Consider the following 18,869-nt stretch of genomic DNA (forward strand, 5'->3'; position numbering starts at 1 on the left):
AAAGGGCTTCAGCCAATCAAATGCGCTCGTCAGGTGGCGACAGTCCGCTGTGCTCCTCGGCTGGCAGAGCTTGTGAAATACACCTGAATTAAGACGGGCACTTTGATATGTTGAGCTAAACAACTGTCAACACCGATATAATAATACATCTACCATATATTGTATGATACTTTTGAAAGAAGAACAGACCTTTTGAATCCGGCATTCATACACTTTTATTCCAGACATATACATTTAAACCATTCATAAACATACTGATTATCTGCTGAGACATGCAGCGAAAACAATGACTCAACCAACCTGAAGGCAAAATCTTCTGCAGAGTGTTATATGTGGATTACATAATCAGTAGACATTCCGACTGCAAATTAGTCAGCAAAAGACCCCTAAAAAAAGATTTATTAATGCATGAGATTTCCAGAAGACAAAACGTTTTTATTAGTCATTAATATTCTGTATTCACATTCAACACGTTTCCTTCGAAGGGAAGATGAACTACAACAGCTTTGCTTGGATAATGGCTCCTGTTTTTCGATCTCTGCAGACACAGGAGATGAGATGATTTATATCATATATCATATCTTGTGGTTTGTAAACGACAACTGCAATGTTAAACTCAAGTTTAATAAGTGCCCATTTCAGTGCCTGGAATGTTAATGCAAATCTGCCCCAACTTCGCTGTCAGTCAGTCACTTCAGTTTGGACAACACAGCAGCCAAGTGTTGTTGAGGTTTGCTTTAGTGTTGGAAGTGTTTACAAGAGTAGATGTTCGGTCCCTGCGGCTCAAAGACAAGAGAAGAGACTTAGCTGATGCAGAGAGTTTTAAGTTTTGAGGACTCATTTAATTTTTGGGGATTTCTCAGATGTTTATGAACAGGTGTGCACAATATTTTCACAGTATAATTAGAATCTGGATCACTAACTCAACAATTAACAGTAAATGTAACATAAAATTTGTTTAAACTGGATGCATGATTCCAGTGTGGACTGTAATTCTGCCTGTCTGTCTGTCTGTAATGCACTTTGAGCTTTAACCTCGTTCACAGATGACTTCGATCACACTCTGCTCCATTGGGGCAGGATCCAGGCAGCGGTGGGCGGAGCTCCCCACTATCTCATCCAGCAGGAAGTGCACGAGGTTCTCGTCGGACACGAAGCGCCACAAGTACATCTGCAGGTAGTGGCAGTCCACCTGGATCTGCTGCAGCCCGTAGCGACCAAAGGTGCGCAGACGGACGCACTCCAGGAACGTCTTTAAACTGATTTTGATAATTCCTGTCATCACGGAGACCTGGGGCGGTTGGAGAGGGTGTGTGAGTATGAAATGTGCGAGATGTTTTTCCTTCCACGAGTACCTGAAGATATCTACTCACCTTGTTGAACTCCACTGAACTAAAGATGTCGATCCTCTCAGAAAACAGCTTGTGTATGTTGCTCAGCAGATTGGTATCCATGGGAGCACTGCAGGTAAACAAAAGACAACACGCTCCAGTAAATCCACAATTAAACCAATACAAAGCATGATTAAAGATGCCAATGAGACAAGGAAAGTGATAGTAATAACACATATTAGCTACATGTGTGTAGTCTGTATGCCCCGTCTGTGATGTTTTAGAAAAAAAAGGAGATGACAAATCTAATTTTCTGCCCATTGTACACTACACTGACACAATGTTGTAAACATATTTAGATCCTGTCAAAAAAAAAAAAAACAGAAGCAAAGCTGCAGTCTGCCGCTCCAGTACCTTGGAGTGTAGCTGGCAGCGTAGCGGGCTTGCTGCCTGGAGCTGCTGTACACAGAGAAAGTCCTTTTGCTGGAGTCACTGCTGTGTGCCTTCCTCACACCTTCCTCATACAGAAGACCCACCTGCAGAGCAGAAGGTTCATAAAACATTCATGTGTATTCAAGTCTGGTACCAATGACAACACTGTAACGGTTATCCAAAGAGTCACCTGGACATCGATGGAGGTGGTGTCCTCGACCACTCTCTTCATCACAGCACGGACATTTCGTGGCTCGATGGTGTTGACCCAGTCTCGCGTTTCGACGCTCTTTCTTAACATTTGTGAGATAATCAGGCCCTGAACCTGGATAAACAACAACAACAAAACAAGAGGAAAAGTAACTGACCCGCATTTGTGTCTCTCTCAAAGAGAAACTTTGGCTTTTCTCAACCTGGACCCTGTTTTGCCATTATTCAGAGTCGTACTGTGGTGCAATCGAGCCACTAAAAATACTTGTTTTTGCTATTTACAAATTCTACTTTTTAATATACCTGAAAACATGGCTTAGTGTTGTCCAAAAGATGGAAAAACAACAACAAAAAAAACAACAACAATGGTGTGCATTGGTTCATTTCCAAATTGTGCCAACAAAATGTCATAGAACACTTCATGCAGCTTTCATAGACTACTTTAGCTGGATATGGACACACTGAAGTTGTTGCTAGATGTGCCACGAATGGAGGCTAACACTCATGTTCATACACTGCGCCTTGCAAAGTATTACACTGCAGCCTGTACTGCGGCTATCAGCTCTCGCGCCCTCCCTCAGTACAGGACACTCGCTTGGTGAAGCCGTTGAAGGAAAACCCACCTTGACATAATGGTTGAGTAGTTTCTGTGCTGCCTCCTTGGCTTCTGCACATAAAGTTGTGACAGGTGTTACAGGGCTGTGGTGCTGAGGGTACAAACAAGAGAAGAAAATGACAGCGAAACGGGTCTTTTCAAACTGTTCAAAACCATTCAGAGTCAGTCCGTTTTCTCAGGACTGATACACTAAAATAAAACGTGAACTACTCTACTTCTACAGTGTGATACCTGTACAAGGAACTGTTCATCTGTGAGCGTGAGTATGTACGAGATGGTGGAGGTTTCATAGTCCAAGCACAGGCGAGACAGCAGCAGCAGAAGAGCGGGAGGAGTTGAACCTCCTTTGTCTCCTGCAGTCTCGCAAAACTGACGAGAAGACTGGCACACAAACTTGATGAAGCTCACCACCAGACTCTCACGTACACCCTGGCTGCAGAATTCACCCTGCGAGCGGGAGACAACACAGAGATAGCCGTCACTGTCGTTGTGCAGAGACAACATAGAGGGTTACAATTACACATGGGGTCACAAAAGAAAGGAAAGGATTTTTTTGTGGCAAATAACCAGAAAAACTTTTCACCTTGAAGTACGGCTTGTTGGAAAATGTGATGTCTTTAGCTGTGAATAGATGCACTGACGCCAACACTGACTTAATCTGATTGAGAATAGAGGCTGACAGGGAGGAGAGCAGCTCCGGCAGGCTGTTTGGAGCGTCTCTGCCGGAGGACGGCCCCCCTAGATGAGCTCCGCCTCCAGCCATCGAAGCGCCAGCCACAGAGAGCCGAGGGGTCGCCAGGGCCTGCCTCACGTCCGTCAGGCTGTCCATGTAGAAGCTCTGCAGGGCCGAGAGGTACTGCTTGACTCGCTCCGTCGCCGCCCGAATCACGATCTCGGTCCCCTGATTTGGCACAGACGAGCCCGGCAGCAGTTTGACCACGGCCTGAAGTCTGCGGTGGAAGCGGTCGAGCGCGCGGACCAAGAGGGAGTTATCTCCGACCCCTTTCTCTTCTTGTATCCTCCGATCCACCAGCGAGAAATACCGAGCAGCCAGATCATCCACAAAGGCGTGCAGCTTTCCATTTGCCATTTGAGGGATATTTTTGGATGCCAGTTCGCCTTTCTGAGCATGGTTGATGAACAGTTCTTGGTAGGATGTAATTACTAAACATAAGCTGCTCACAAATTCATTGCAGCCTCTGTCTATGAATTCCAGGATGTCAGTGTTTGAGGTGGGAGAAGGTAAAGAGCTTGTTTTTGGGGAGTTATCAGACGGAGATCCGGCGGCTGCAGCGGAGGACGACCTGCGTGCAGAAGCATCTTTCACGGCTGCGGTGGACGGGTACGGTCTTATCTCTGCTTCCAGGCCCTGGAGGTCGGACTCCAGGCGAGAGCGTGCATGGCTCAGGAATTTATCACAGAGCTCTTCAGCTGGCTCATCCAACTGTAGAAGCAGCTCTACACACTCAGATAAATCTTTAGCGCTTGACCCACCATCCCTACGGGCACAACAAAAAGAGACAGAAATAGCTGATCTACAGGAAACTGAAAAAAAATAAGACAAACATGAACATGAACATTATTTTCGAAAGACTTTTTCGTCTGTGTCAAGGTGGCATCTCTTATCTCAGTGTAGGTTAAAAAATTCCCACCTGAACTTTTGTCGAAGCTCCAGCGCCAGCTTGTCCATGATGGCGTGACAGTCATCCTGAATCCCCTTGAAGGAGGGCAGGTGGCTGTACTGCTGCAGCACACAGCGGGCGCGGCGGTGGGAGCTCACTGCCTGAGTGTAGGCCTGCAGCTCCAGACACTTATTCAACCGAGCAGGCAGTTCAAACAGAAACTGCAGCTTCCTCAACAGAGTGTGAACCCCTGTGGTGGAACATGACAAAACAAAACGTGAAAATCACCATCATGAAGGCCCTGACGACTGATTCAATGAAACAAACAGCCAGCTTCAGGTCTCACCGGAGAGTTTTGTTATCTGCGCGTGTTGGTCCTGAAGAGTGCCACTGATCCGAGCACTGAAGTCAGTGATCGCTGCCATGTTAGCAGACAGGCAATCCATTTCATCTTCCATCTTTTTGAAGTCATTCTTCATCTTTCTTATGGTGTCTGGCAAAAGGAAGCAAGGAGGGATATTTAAACAAACCCAGATTTTTGTGCTGGTAATGATACCCACTGCATGCACATTGCAGGAACAAAAGAACAGCTAAACGATGTAATCTTCTTTGATCACTTTTTTTTCATCACTGATGACAAATGATCTGAAGTCTATAGTTTTTAAACATTTACAGTCATCAGTGTTTTATTAGAGTTGTAGCAGTCGTAGCATTTCATTGTTACAACTGATCCAAAATGTACAAAGTTTCTTGGAGCAATCTCAATATATATTGCATAATTATCAATATTTTTACTTATCTTTGATGTGTATTTTTAAACATACCTTATGATTTCAGATATCTATACTAAAATGGACAGGAATACTGAAACGTTTTTATACGTGGACAAATGAATTTGTAAAATTCCCTCGCTCAAAGCTGATTAAATAAAATATATGCTGACATAACCGGTTGATTCCTGTCAAATTTTTATTTGAAGCGACATTACTGAGTAACGTGTGCATTATTCCAAAGAACTGATTGTTGATGCCGGGTAATGAAAAGAAAAACAAATTATGAGAGAGATTAATGATCTCCAATTGAAGCAAAGAAAATCTAATTTTACCCAGAACTGTCTGGCCCTAACGCCCGCTGACATTTCAACAACGTCGAGTGTGACGCTCTCTTTACCTGTAGCAGATATGAACTTGTTGTAGTTTTCATACACCAGCGTCTGCATGTCACTGTCCAAACAGCGGATCTGCTTGACCATGCCGGTCTCCTGGTCCATCAGCTCCGCAAGAGAGCACTCCCTTCTCAGCTGTATTTAGGCACAAACACACAATGGAAACAGACCCCTTAAAAACAGCGCATATACAATTGGTTGTGTTCCTGGAGATGAAGTGTGGAGGAGCACTGGTTAACTTAGGCATTGTTTGGTGATTAAATTTATATATTTCCAACAAGTTTTATCTTCATAGGAATCAGCTGCCTACAACTTCACCTGTATCCATAATCCCCTTTCATAATAAAGACCTAATATCTTCCATTTTTCACATATAGTGTCAAATTACCACAATACAGAAAATGTCCCTGGGACAAAAGACTTCATTTCTGATTTCCATGAAGGAAGAAGGGTTGTAGGCCTAATCACCGAGCAGTGACTTTAAAAAGGTAACATCTGTCCAGCTGTAACAGCACACACAGAGCAGATGTGAGTTAATGACAGTGCAAACAGCTGACGTGACAGCAGTGTCTTCTCACCTTGTTGAGGTAGAGCTCCGGGTCAAAATGTGGCCCATTGATGTCGCAGGGGTCCAGGGACTCCGGCTGCTCCGGGGCCTTTCCTTCCTTGTTCAGCCCGTAGTAGAGCTTCAGCATGCCGTGCACCCTCCGCCTCCTCGCGGGGTCCTCCACCACCGAAGCGTCCATCTCCCCGTCCATACTGAACTCAGGCCAGCTGGGAGACGCACAAAGTGAAAGGACGGTAAACAAAAGATGACGCGCGTCCAGCTGACAGGTGACAACCCACAACCACTACCTGAAAACGGACACTTCGTGCTCCAAAGTGGCGAATGTATGATTCGTTTAGCAGCCTGCTCTGACAATACAAAACGTTTCAGGATAAATAACCCGAAACTGTCATTTTGTCTGACACACAGGCAGCTAGCTGGATGGGGTTATTGTTTCCGGGTCTGTAGCCTATCCGGTGTTACGTTGTCAAAGAGAGTGCGTAAAGGAGTCGACGATTGTTTAGTCCGGAAGTGCACTACTGCGCATGCCATAGTTGGTGTGCAACGTCAAAATGAAGTGCACATATTAAAAACATTTAGTAAATTGGTATTTTGTTTGTTTGTAGAGGTTCAAGATGCTTCCACAAACTATTCATTAAAAGAGCACACAAAATAAAAAGTAATATTGTATATTACCAAATTAATCGGGAGGCAGATGTACTGAAGAAGGATCAAGAGACGCATTTAAAGCCATAAAAACACTAAGAAAGACAAATCTTAAGAGAAAATCATTTTAATTTTATTGGTCAAATATTCAAAATGTCACAAAAGTCTTTACTGTGTCATGGGCGTTAAAGTGGAATAATATTTTGGGTCAGGTATTATGAGAATTATCTGTAATTATAGTAATAGAATAATATAGAAATGGGTTATGTAAACCCATTTCCACAGGAGAACTCACAAAACAGTGTTAAATAACTCGTACATCCCTGTACACATATTAACACTTAATTATTAAATGTATGTAATTGAAATGACAAAGGGGGTCGAAAAAATAAGTTGTTGGTTTAATTGTAAAATAAATTTACAATTGTCAGTGTCTGAGCAGAACATGAGGCAAAAATAATGATAAACCATTTTGTGTATGGAAATCATATACAAGGAAACATGTTGGTTAAAATGGTTTCAGTACACTGCAGGTAGTAAAGAGGTAAACACACATTTTAACAGATATTTTCTGAGAAAGAGGGTCACTTTGCATCTGTTTATTAAAAAAAAGAAAAAAAAATACATTTTAATGAAGGCAGAACTGACTAACCACTGACAGGAACCACAATACACTGTTCCACACGAGTCATTCAGTATGTCAATGTACTCACATCAGCAAGGAAAGGTGAAATGCATTGTCCAGTTGATAAAGAGGGAATTACAGTACAAAACAAAATAATGTTTTTTAACCATACAAATACCAGAACTGTATTTCCCGGTGTCCAAGCACCAAAACAAGCATTCACATGCCAATTCAGTACAAACAAAAAGGCACTTTAAGCTGCTGCAAAGTGACTGCATGAGAAGATAATGCTTAATTTGACCTAGTTCTTCATTCTTGGATACAAACACTGACAAGTATATGAAAATGAAAGTAAAAATATTCTCTCATAAAAGCTAGCAAATAATACAAAACAATCCGCGGATGTAAAAGAGTTAGAAACAGTGTATTAGTATTAATAGTGCAGCATCACATGGTGTTAGACTGTCGGAATGCCTATTCTACAATGTGACATGCATAGTGTTCGTTAGCAACAATATATGGCACTGCAGCAGTAAGTTACAGACAGTAGCTGACGTACAAGTCGAAGCACAGAAGAGTAAGAACATTCTGCAGGTGGCATGCTGAGGAGAATCAAGAGGAATACATGATGCCACCACATCTCAAATGAGGACATATGTTCGAGTAGAAGGCGGTTTTTATAAAGATGTGGACCTTTTTTCAATTCATGGCCCGTTAGTGAGGTGAGTTTGTTCGTTAAGACAGGAACTGCCTGCTATCAGCATCAGGGTGAAGTTCAGAGAAACACCTGCAGGCGGCAGAGACTGAAATCTGTCTCTGGAGAGTTCAGGTAGCATTGCAGGGTTGCAGCATGTCAGACAGGCTTGCTTTGGTGTGAAGATGTGATTTCAACAGCGTGGTCGTAAGGTGGTCCGCGCCTTATGCACAGAGCACACTGTTGCTCTCCAGTCAATCTACATGTATCTCCGAATTTAAATGATATGTCATTTTTAAAAGGTACACTGAAGCATTAATGTCTCTTAACAGGCTGAGAAAACTGTCAATTCTTTCTGCCATTACTACTTAACGGTTTACTTCTAAAGGAACAATTTCCAAACCCACTGGGGGTCTTTGAAAATGAATTGTCGCACAGCTGAAAACAAGGCGTTGACATGACAGACAGTGTTCGCTGTCTTCTTAAAACAGAATCATGTCAACCATGATTCTGTTCCCACATGCAGGTTGCAGTGTGAATTTGTTTGGTTATAGTAAAGCTGATAAACTGGAAGGTTTCAATCATTTTAGCGTCTCTCATGTCAGAAGTTGCACAAGTACAGTATTGCATCAGTTTCCCCTTTTTTTGCTGAGCAGGTCTGACCAAGCAAACAATAGTCATGTCAGGACCTGTGCAGTAATTGTGCTAATTTGAAAGTTTAACTTTGAATATTACAACAGGCAGGACTAACAGCACGGTATGGTAAAATAATAGCTAAGGATGAGCAACAATTACATAGTTTTTGTATTTTATGACTAGATTCTTTTATTAGTGCAAATCAATTTAAAAAACATCTAATTGTGCCTTTTGTAACTGATGCAGTAAAATGCCAGATTTTTCCTGATTATTTAAATCTTTAAGCCAAATTCATGCTTTTGCAAATACAATTCATGGCAAAATTCTCTTTTAAAAAAAAAAAAGGCGCTTTCTGGTGCAAGCTGCAGATATCAGCAAATATTAACGTCAAAGTCTTAATATACATGTACTTACAAGAATCTCCCACAACACAGCCAATGTGCTCCCATACGGATATTGTTTTATGATCAGTAACAACGAACACTGAGCTTTTCTACCAGTAGTGGCTTCACCCTTTCACGAGAACCAAGGCACTGGCAGTTTGAGAAAAGCAGAATAATGGGAGCACGCCCTCAGACCGTGACACTGAAAGTGTTTGTCATGCTGAATGTAAGGAGTTTGTGGTAGCTCTTCACGGTTTAGAGGAGGAACAAAATGTTTGAGGTCATGTGGGGAAATATTGCAACTACTTGATGTTCAATCCCCACTAAGGTAACAAGAGGTATTACAGTGGTTCTACTCATTTGAGGTGCAACATGTTTGAATAATGGCGGTAACTCCGCCTCCAGAGTGCTGCAGACAGGTCACAAATATCATCCAGTCATCGACTGGAGTCGCTGTCAGAGGATTTCTCTAAGGCTCGTCTCAGACTTATGAGAGAGGTCCATCATATGTTCTTTATCTAAGGCCATCGAATGAGTAGTCACTTCAGTTCAACCTTGGAAGCATAGCTGTTAGATAGATCATGTTGTTTTCACATTACTGTACTCTCTTAATATACACAACTTCAGAAGATAAATATTGTCACTCACTATTCGATACCTCTCGCTTGGTCCTTTTCATGTTCATATATATTAGCAGTTAAACGTCTCGAGATCTTATCAAGTCTTTTTGTTTGAATCTCAGTGTAAAATGTTCAGATTTGGTCTTTGAGAGGAGCGAGGCCGAGCCGATCGGTGAGTTTAGCCCTGCTCCAGACTCTCTGTCACCTGCACAGCAGAGTAGGTTGGCGCGGATGCCTGTCGGGTGAAGAAGGACGCCGCTCTTTTCGGCTTCAAGCGTTTGATTTCTGTTCCTGCAACACAAAAATGGACACAAATAAAACTCTCTTCCCCACAGGGACATTTTGTTGAAGTAACTCACTCCAGACAGATAATACCGTTAGTGGGCCGCTTCTACTGATGGGAACTCTACGACTCACCATTGTCCACGTAGCTGATGGTGTTGAGTGAGTGGACCCGGCTGCACACGACACTGCCCTGCCTGTGCAGCATCCCACGCCGTCCTCCGCGTCCGTTCCTGTTGCTGCCCTCCTGTCCGGCGGGCCGCTGAGACACGCCCGCCTCGCCGTCCGCCTCGGCTGCAGCTCCTCCCTCAGACGCAGACTTCAGCTCCACACAGAACTCAATGAAGCCGCTCATTAGCTCTGCCTGGTCGACAGAAAAATAAACCATGATTAAGTCACATCCTTACGAGAGTAGCTGTAACCTACTTTTTAAATGGTCCAGTAGAGAACCACGGACACGTACAGTTCACATTACCAGCCTTGGCTTGGAGCCCGGCTCGACTGTTATGCAACATATAATCACCATCTAGTGGCTCAGACACTCTTTTTCAACCCAAAAGGAATACATAAATGTGAGCTCATCTTTTAGGTTTCAACCTAGATATCAAGTGTTACACTCCTCTAAGAACAAATTGGCACAGCAGCTGCACCCGCTCCAGAAAATCTCAAAAACAGCAGGTGCAGTGCATCTCTTCAGAGATGACTGCACATCCTCTCTCCTGCTGAAGACATTCGAGGTGAGACACATAGAAGATGACATCTGTCACCCTCCACAGGCGTAAGATGCTCTTGAATTGATGCTCAAGCTTAAGTAGACACTGTGGGTACAATCCTATCAGATGAATTTATTTAATTTCCCAAACATTTTTCTGACCTGTTTGGAGTATATCTTTAGCAGCTTGTTGACAGGAGTGCCATCTTCCTCTCCATCAAACTCCAGCCACAGGATGTGGGAGTCCCCCTCCTCCTCAGGGTAGCTGTGGTCCCAGGAGAGCTCGCTGAAACACAGGCCGAGCAGCACATGCTGCAAGAAAAAGTGTATTCAACAAGTGAAGTCAGGAGAGTTTTGTCAAAGATGACTAAGAACTTTTCGGCCGTATTCAAAAACGCATACACACAGAAGTGCGACACAAAAAGAATCCGGTGCTCACCTTCTCTTTGACGTCCATCACATAAACTCCCTCCAGGCAGACGCCAACATTAACAGCTTTGCGTTTTCCCCTCTGGAGGATCCCCTGTGCTGGTTTGTCGATCTCCCCGAGGAAGAAGGCGCACCTGTTTGTGAATTTAATGTAAATGGAAACATCAATAATATAAAAGAGATTTGAGGTATGTGAATTATTTGATTTAATTTTCAGAACTCATATTTGATGAAAAATACAGTGTATGAATAGCACATATTCCTACCCGTAATAAGGCAGAGTGTGACACATGCTGAGGTACTGGTGTAGGAGCTGCTTGGGCTCCGGAGAGTTCCCAGAAGATGTGCAGATCTTTCTGTACTCCTGCAGGAGGTTCTGTTCCAGCCCCGCCTGACGGCTCGACTTCCCTCTCAGGGTGGAGAACAAACCTCCACTCGCCACGGAAACATGAGCGGGCAGAAAAGAAGACAGCTTCTTTTCCCTGCAGGAAACGGAGGACAGAGGTTTGTATGATGCATTTGTTGTTTACAACATACAAGTACTGTACCAGTAATGCTGCGTGCAGCTGTTACCAATATGATATGTTAACGAACTCGTACCTATGTATTTTGTAACGATGATATTATTGTAAATTATCACCCTGAATGCACGAATCTGCATTAATTCACCAAATCAATTCTTCAGAGTACAAGTGTAGCTGAAGGTTTGATCTCCTCTCCTCAAATGCCACCACTCAAATCCTGGCATTAAAAACAATCTCATTACGTGGGGAGAGAACTGCCTCACTAAGAAAACAACTGATAACCTTGAAATCTTTTAAAGAGAGCATCTTGGTATAAAATTGAATCTGCAAATAGTAATTATAATGCAAAGAGTGTTTCAACCAATAGTTGCCAAGACAACCAAGCTCATGGTTATATATTTGGGCATAGTTTGCCTTTGTAAAACAGCTGAGATCATGTTCATTTATGAAAGTGCTGGAGTCTAAAAAGTTAAGTCACATGTTTTTCAGCATGTGCAGTGAGAATTATCTTTCCACAAAATGTCACACAGCTGGCTCACTTTCAAATTAATATCAGTGTATGTTCACAACTACAGTTATAAATTCAAATTAATTCAACTTTTACTGACAACTTCAAATATATTCTGCAACTTACATTTGAATTGTTTGATGGAACATTCTGACATTTTAGAAAATATACTTAATTGCCTTTCTGCAGAAGGTTATAAGAGATTATTGATAACACTCGTGTCTGTCAGGTAAACAAAGCTACAGCTGGTTAGCTTAGCTCAATATAAAGACTGGGAGCAGGGGGAAACAGCAAGCTGAGCCGATTAAACAAACATTTGATCTGCGCAAAAACGTTTGAGGTTCTTGTAGGTGGAATTAGTTACATTAAACCGAACCAGGCAAGCTGTCGCGCCTGTTTCCAGTCTTCATGCTGAGCATCTCCAGGCTGTAGCCTAACAATGAGTGCTCTCAACCTTCTCTTCAAACTCTGCAGGAAAGCGAATCCTTAAATGATGAACTTTTCCTTTAAGAGGAACTGACGGAGCGACGATGTCTCTAACTTACCTTATAGTGGTGGTAAACTGTTGGCTGTCCAGACTGGTTCCCTCATCAAGAGCAAGAGATAAAGCTCCAAGACCCGTCCAGTGCTCGGGGTCACAGGGGTATCGGCCCGTGAGGATGTTGCTCCTGGCCTCCTCATAAAGAAGTCTCAAAATGCCGTCATCGTCTATCTGCTCGGGAGTGAGACAATAACAACAATTAACCAACAATCATCAAGAAAATCAGCTCAGAGTCAGTCAGAGTCCAATATCTTTGAAAGGAAAGAAGGAACTTCCCTTGAGTTGTTTTGAATAGACTAAGATTTGCTCTTTATTTTTCATTTTTTAAATCTTATTTCTTTTAATTAACTAAATGATATTGGTTTTAGTTTATAATATAAAATCTAATGATTTTACAATTTGATTATTTCAATTTGCTGCCATGTATGAGAGACTTTGTAACTTTGGGTCAAGAATAGCCTCTACAAAGACTTTTAATGTCTATCAGAAGAAAACATTGTCAGCCCAACAGTCCCTCTGAAGCCAGTGACATTTTAGAACTGAATTACAGACAACCCCATTATTAAAAAATGCACTCTAATGACTTTCAGAAAGTCTTTGTTGAAGCCCACTCAGCATTTTGACAGTAAACAAAATTAAAAATCTGGGACCCTTGATATCCTTTGATGGATAACGCTGTCTTCATAATTCACTCATATCCAAGATGAATGAATGCAGAGTTTATTATACCTGCAGCTCTTTAGATTTCGGGTAGAACACATTGCGTCTGTACTGCATACATGGTTCATCTGAGGAAAAAGAGGAGGACAGAGATGCATTAGTGTTCGCTATTCGCTGCGTTTTCAGATCATTGAAATTGCGGCTTCAGATCCAGCCTCATCATCCAGAGTGGAGGAGTGAGGGTACGGAGACAACTCAAGTCCCCTCCAGCCCACTCTGTCGGTCCTCTGTTGTGGGTGGAATTAACTTGACATAAACACATAACAGCATTTGTGATTATACAATACCTTTATGATGCTTTGTCGTTTTTTTTAAACTGTCACCAGTTTGTTCGTATCGCTGGACCAGAAGCACCTGCCACACCTCAGACATGCGTGAGCTCCTCTACTTTGAATATTGTGACCAAAATTACACCAGACTTTTGAGCTAGTTGCTCAAACCTCCCTCACAACTAATGACTAATGTGGTAAACTTCAACAAAAGTGATAACCAGCAATTTCAATTTCATTTACAAAATTAAAATGTTTGTGTCATCTCAGTTCTGTCTTCTCTCAGTTAAACTATAATTTTTTTTTTAATATTACGATTTTCTAATGTGGACAGGACCCTCAACTGAAAGAAGCTTCAAAAGACTAATCGTAGAATGTGAAACATTGAAGGGTAAAAAATGATTAAATTGATTGAAATTAAGTGATGACAAAAAGAGAGGACACGCCATGTCATCATAAACAGCAGTGTAAACCACCATATAAACACCTCTTTATTTCCATTTCACTTGTACTCAAACTTCAAGGTGCATCACTAGAAGTTATTCTCTTTCCTTTTAACCCTTTGTGCTGCCATTTCAGCCGCCCTCTCCCTCTCCTGAGTTGATGACATGCCTTCATTATAGATTTCTTGTTATGACAGCTTTCCATATATATCAGGTGTTTACAATATCTGACAATATACCTGTAAGTGCATGTAAACAGCATCATACAGTCCAAACTCTCACCTTGTGAAATGTCTTCCTTGGAGGCCTCAGTGAAGCGATACAGCAGGTCCTGCCACTGCCGACACAGTTTGTACGGCTGATGCCTCGCCTTCAACTGCAGTTCTGAAGATTTAAGGACGAGAGAAAAAGGTAACACGGGAAGACTTGTCATTGATATGATGTAATATTTGGTATAACGTTACAGGACTGAGTAATGAAAGTGTCGGGAAAACTGTCTTACCCAGCAGTGGAGAGCAAAGCCAGAAGGCAAAAGCATCCTGTGCCGATTCAGGAATATGGAGAGCCTCCCGAACACTGCGGCCCAACTCATGTACACTGACACTGCCGAGCCCTTCTACTGATAAGTGCACTGCGCTGTCACCAAACAAGTATACAAGCACATCTTGAGCTGTGTGAGGAAACACAAATATGTCACATTATTTACAGAGAGAGTGCAACATCACAGAATCTCTCTTTAAAGTTGATTTACTAAAATAAACGTATGCAGGGCAGGAATAAGTTTATTTATCCTTCATGCAGTTGCTGCTTCGTACCATGGGAAAGTGTTGCAGAGGAAGCAACACTTCCTCTTTGTGAGTGATCATCTGATGAATCTGGAGGAAAATTGCAGTCATCTCCTCCTTCCATCTCTAATCTGAAACACAAAGATCAAACTCGAGTCACAGCACATTGCACAATAGCACAATATGGGATCTACTAGGTGATGCAAAATATAGTGTATACTTCACAAAAAAAACACACGTTTGTTGCCGAGTATTCAGGTTTGGAGCTGTCGCCTCCTCCGAGTATTATTTAATCTTACTCATTTTAATTGGCTGACCTGAGACACAGGACCTGAAAACACAGCTTTGATCTACACAGGATGGAGTGATTGAAGGACAAAAATGTTGTATTTTGCCAAACAAGAATATTTATTTATATATGTATGTATGAACATTCAACAAAAATATTGACACAACACTTTTGTTTTCGGTTCAATTTTTGTTGAAAAAAAAAAAGAAGATCCGAGACTTATTCTGTGGACACAAAAGTATATTTGACCAACAGACGAACATTATCTCCTTTTTTTCTTACAACATAGTGCCTAACTGTTCTGAAGATGTCATTTGAAATAAACCTCTATCTCCGGAGCTTCACATATGATGGTCTGTTCCTATGCAGACTGCTCCTCTGATAGTTTAGTGGGTGTACTGTAGAAAGTCAGCTGTTCACTGCATTTTGAGCTCAAAGCCATTAGGATTGGGCTGGAAACATCCCAAAGAGTGAACAGCATTACTGTAACTGTATGAATAACAGTCTCAGCATGGTGTGTGTGTGTGTGTGTGTGTGTGTGTGTGTGTGTGTGTGTGAGACATGTGCCTTTAAGGGTTATAGATAGAAGCTGCTGGACTCATAAAGACAAGATACTGTAAGTGTTGTGTCAATAGTCCGAGCTGAGGTCACTAATCTAAACAGAACAACAGTCCAGACTCAACTCCTGTAACCACGGCGGACACGGCGAGCCCACACACGGAGGTGGATGAAATTCAGCATCCCTTAACGTACGAGGAGGCCATGCCATTAGGACAGGGAGTCAGAAGTAACATTAAAGCAAGCACACTGACCACATGGATGTTGCCATAGTTTAAAATTCATCATCACTCATTAGACGGAGCACGTCGCCTGACATGTATCATCATACAGGAAAGAGTTGTGCAGTATTTCTATTTATATGCAGAATAGTACAGCTCCTCCTCTCAAACTCAGAGGCAACTCAAGGCATTAGAAATGTTGTTGCAAAGATGTGTGTTTACATGTGCAGCATAAATGAAGTATATCGGGTTTTATTTTTTTACTCCCCAATATCGATGTTGGGCTCTGCACAATATCTGTGCATTCAAATTACCATCAATAGAACGCACCTGTTTTCATTGTCTATATCAAAGGCAGTGAAATTAACATTCAGTTCACGGGCAACGTCTCTGGTGGACATTCCTCCAGCCAGCATTACAATTGCTCGCTCTCTCAAAACTTGGGACATTTGCGGCACTGTGTTACATGATGAAACTGATCATTTTATTAGAGTGGCCTTTAATAGTGAGCAGTCCAAAGCACAACTGTGTACAATAATCCTGTGTATTCAGCATCTTGGTACACCACACCTGTCATGTGGATGGATTATCCTGGTGAAGGTGAAGTGCTCATTGGCACGGATTTTAACTAATTTGTTTACAAAATTTGAGAGAAATAAACCATATGTGTGCATAGAAGAAGTCTTGGGTCTTTTACTTCAGCTCATGAAAAATCAGACAAAAAAATAAAAGTGTTGCATTTATATTTTTGTTGCGTGAATGTATTTACTTATTTATTGCCTAAAACTTGTTTATGTGTAGATGGCTAACAAGAGTCATCTGCAAAGGAGTGTTAAACGTATGTAATACTTAAACTAATCAGCCATAACATTAAAACCACTAATAATACAACATTATTATGTTCAGCTTTATTCAATCTGATTGAGAGGTATTGATTTAGTTAAAAGTCATTTTGGAGATTGTTATTTATACTATGAGGTGTTCTTAATATTTTGTCAACCCAGTTAATTTAAATGAGAGGGACAAAATACTGTGAACGCTTCCCAGTATAACCGAGTCAGACTGAATAAATTGATTATTATAACTCTGATTAAAGATGATTTATTGCAGTGCTGTGTTACTTCACTTAACGCTTCAAATGTCAGTGGTTTTCGTGTTGTGGATGATCCATTTGTGTGTGCAATACCTTTCACATTAGTCACTTATAAATAAAAACAATGCCAAGTACCTGCTACAAGAGATGAGAAGACGCGTATTATCAACATGAATAAAGTGATCTTTCTCACTCACATATGCCACTTCATCCCTTCCCTTAGTCCTGTTTTGATTTTTTTAAAAAACAAGTAGATCAGACTATTTTTGTTGCCCAGGTCTCTCTGTGAACTAGCGCCACCACGTGGTACAAAACTGAGGAAACAGCCTGAACAATCAACATCCCAGACGAGACGGAGGGGTCGTTACTGCGGGCACCATCCCGAGGCCCGTGGGACAAACACGAGCTTGGTGACCCAACTTCACCGGGAGATCATGGTGGAGATGGTCGGAAACAACTCGACCCCACCGGGGCGAGCTGGCCTCAGCTGACGTGGATGCGACCGTGCGAGCGATTTAAGTTACCGAGTGGAAATGTTACTGACGCCAAACGTCACCGTGATATTTTTAGACCCATTAGTACGTTTTATTTACCATCTGGAAGGACGCATTTCTCCCCACGACCTAACTTTCGGTGTTTTCTTCAACAGTGTGTTATACTGTCAGCAAGCGAAGAAACAAAAACGTCTCTTGTCCACCTTACCTGCCCGTTTTGGGGAGCTTCCCTCCACTCGCTGCTTTCTGCTCCGGATGGGGAACCTGTTCAATTTTGTAAATACCGAAGCTAAATGCATGAGCTAATGAAGGGCTGGCTGTTATTTCCCGGACTACGGATAGTCGGTTGTCTCAAACCAGCTTTCCGGGCAGCTGCAGCAGCTCCGGTGTGTCGTCGCTGGACGACTCGACTCTTCTGAACCACTCCTCTCAGCTGGGCGCGACAGTCGGTCTTGCGCGTTGTTTAACCACAATAACTTGAAGTACTTTATTTTTTTAAATTGCTGAGAAATGCGCTCCACTGAGATATTTTCACGTTACGTTGACTGACCGACTGAATATGTCATAAATCCGTTTACGTGGGGGGCGAATCAAAATGATCCGATCTCGAAAGCGAGTCGAACAAAAACACTCCAGCGTCGGAGAGCGCGGCGACGCGACACCACGTGGTTCAGACGTCATCGCAGCTGTAATTCAGCAGGAGATTAAATCTGTAAATCTGCAGGTCGTTGGTGTTAAATTTATCTACAAACAGCAGATTACAGCCACATTAAATGACCATGAATTAACTCCCCTCTGACAGTTTTAACAGAACCATCACAAAAGTAATATGCATTGTTTTTCTGTGTCTTACAGTAACTCTGACATTGCTCAGTCTTTGTTACTGTTAACATAATTTACAAAAATTGAAGAGATATTAATTATGATCCAAGTTTGACTCATTAGTTTAAAACAACTGCAATGAACAACACTGCACATCCATCCAAAATCTATATCTGCTTTAGCCTGAACAGGGTCATGTGGAGGTTATGTCAGCTGACTTTGAGTGAAGGCTGGATACACTCTGGACAGGTTGCCAGTCCATCACAGGGCCCAGGTTCAGTACAGTGCTAACCACTGCACCACCATGCTGCCCACTGTGCAGTACAAAAACAAATTATATATTTGTATGATGTATGTATTATATGTATGTATTGTATGTTTTAGACGCACTACAGACTCAAAAACAACAACAATCAAATTTTGTCCATGCAGAGTGTGAAGAATTCTTAAATATATTAAATTATCTACTAAAAGAATGTTTAGGGGAAAATAAGTGTGTGCAGTTATTTTTCCTCTCTGTGACTAACTCAGAAAACGTCATCAAAGGCCCAAACAAATCCCCCATAACACAAACTGCATCTGTATTTGAAAAGTTGTTTTCTCAGTTTGATTAATCTCAATATTATTTCCTT

At 42.0% G+C, this 18,869-nt stretch overlaps 2 protein-coding genes across 2 annotated transcripts; both read right to left on the bottom strand.

Moving 5' to 3' along the window:
- Positions 1-196: 196 nt before the first annotated feature.
- On the bottom strand, positions 197-6,383 carry vps51 (VPS51 subunit of GARP complex). Its single transcript, XM_069146901.1, has 12 exons — positions 6,232-6,383; positions 5,955-6,150; positions 5,382-5,511; positions 4,558-4,704; positions 4,242-4,461; positions 3,173-4,088; positions 2,821-3,036; positions 2,597-2,680; positions 1,954-2,088; positions 1,746-1,867; positions 1,374-1,461; positions 197-1,291 (listed from the first exon to the last, which is right to left on the bottom strand). The coding sequence occupies exons 2-12, from the start codon at positions 6,132-6,134 to the stop codon at positions 1,031-1,033; spliced, it is 2,499 nt and encodes an 832-aa protein (XP_069003002.1). The 5' UTR covers positions 6,135-6,150; positions 6,232-6,383; the 3' UTR covers positions 197-1,030.
- A 317-nt stretch (positions 6,384-6,700) lies between these two features.
- On the bottom strand, positions 6,701-17,976 carry frmd8 (FERM domain containing 8). The gene is made up of 11 exons (XM_069146902.1): positions 17,624-17,976; positions 14,791-14,891; positions 14,478-14,645; positions 14,258-14,359; positions 13,273-13,331; positions 12,548-12,714; positions 11,237-11,452; positions 10,981-11,104; positions 10,704-10,853; positions 9,965-10,193; positions 6,701-9,838 (listed from the first exon to the last, which is right to left on the bottom strand). Exons 2-11 carry the CDS (start codon positions 14,882-14,884, stop codon positions 9,726-9,728), a joined length of 1,422 nt encoding a protein of 473 aa, XP_069003003.1. The 5' UTR covers positions 14,885-14,891; positions 17,624-17,976; the 3' UTR covers positions 6,701-9,725.
- Positions 17,977-18,869: the final 893 nt, after the last annotated feature.

Source organism: Embiotoca jacksoni, unplaced genomic scaffold (assembly GCF_022577435.1).
Source record: "Embiotoca jacksoni isolate LCO1_2020_lvr unplaced genomic scaffold, fEmbJac1.0.p SCAF_13, whole genome shotgun sequence".
Lineage (NCBI taxonomy): Eukaryota > Metazoa > Chordata > Actinopteri > Embiotocidae > Embiotoca > Embiotoca jacksoni.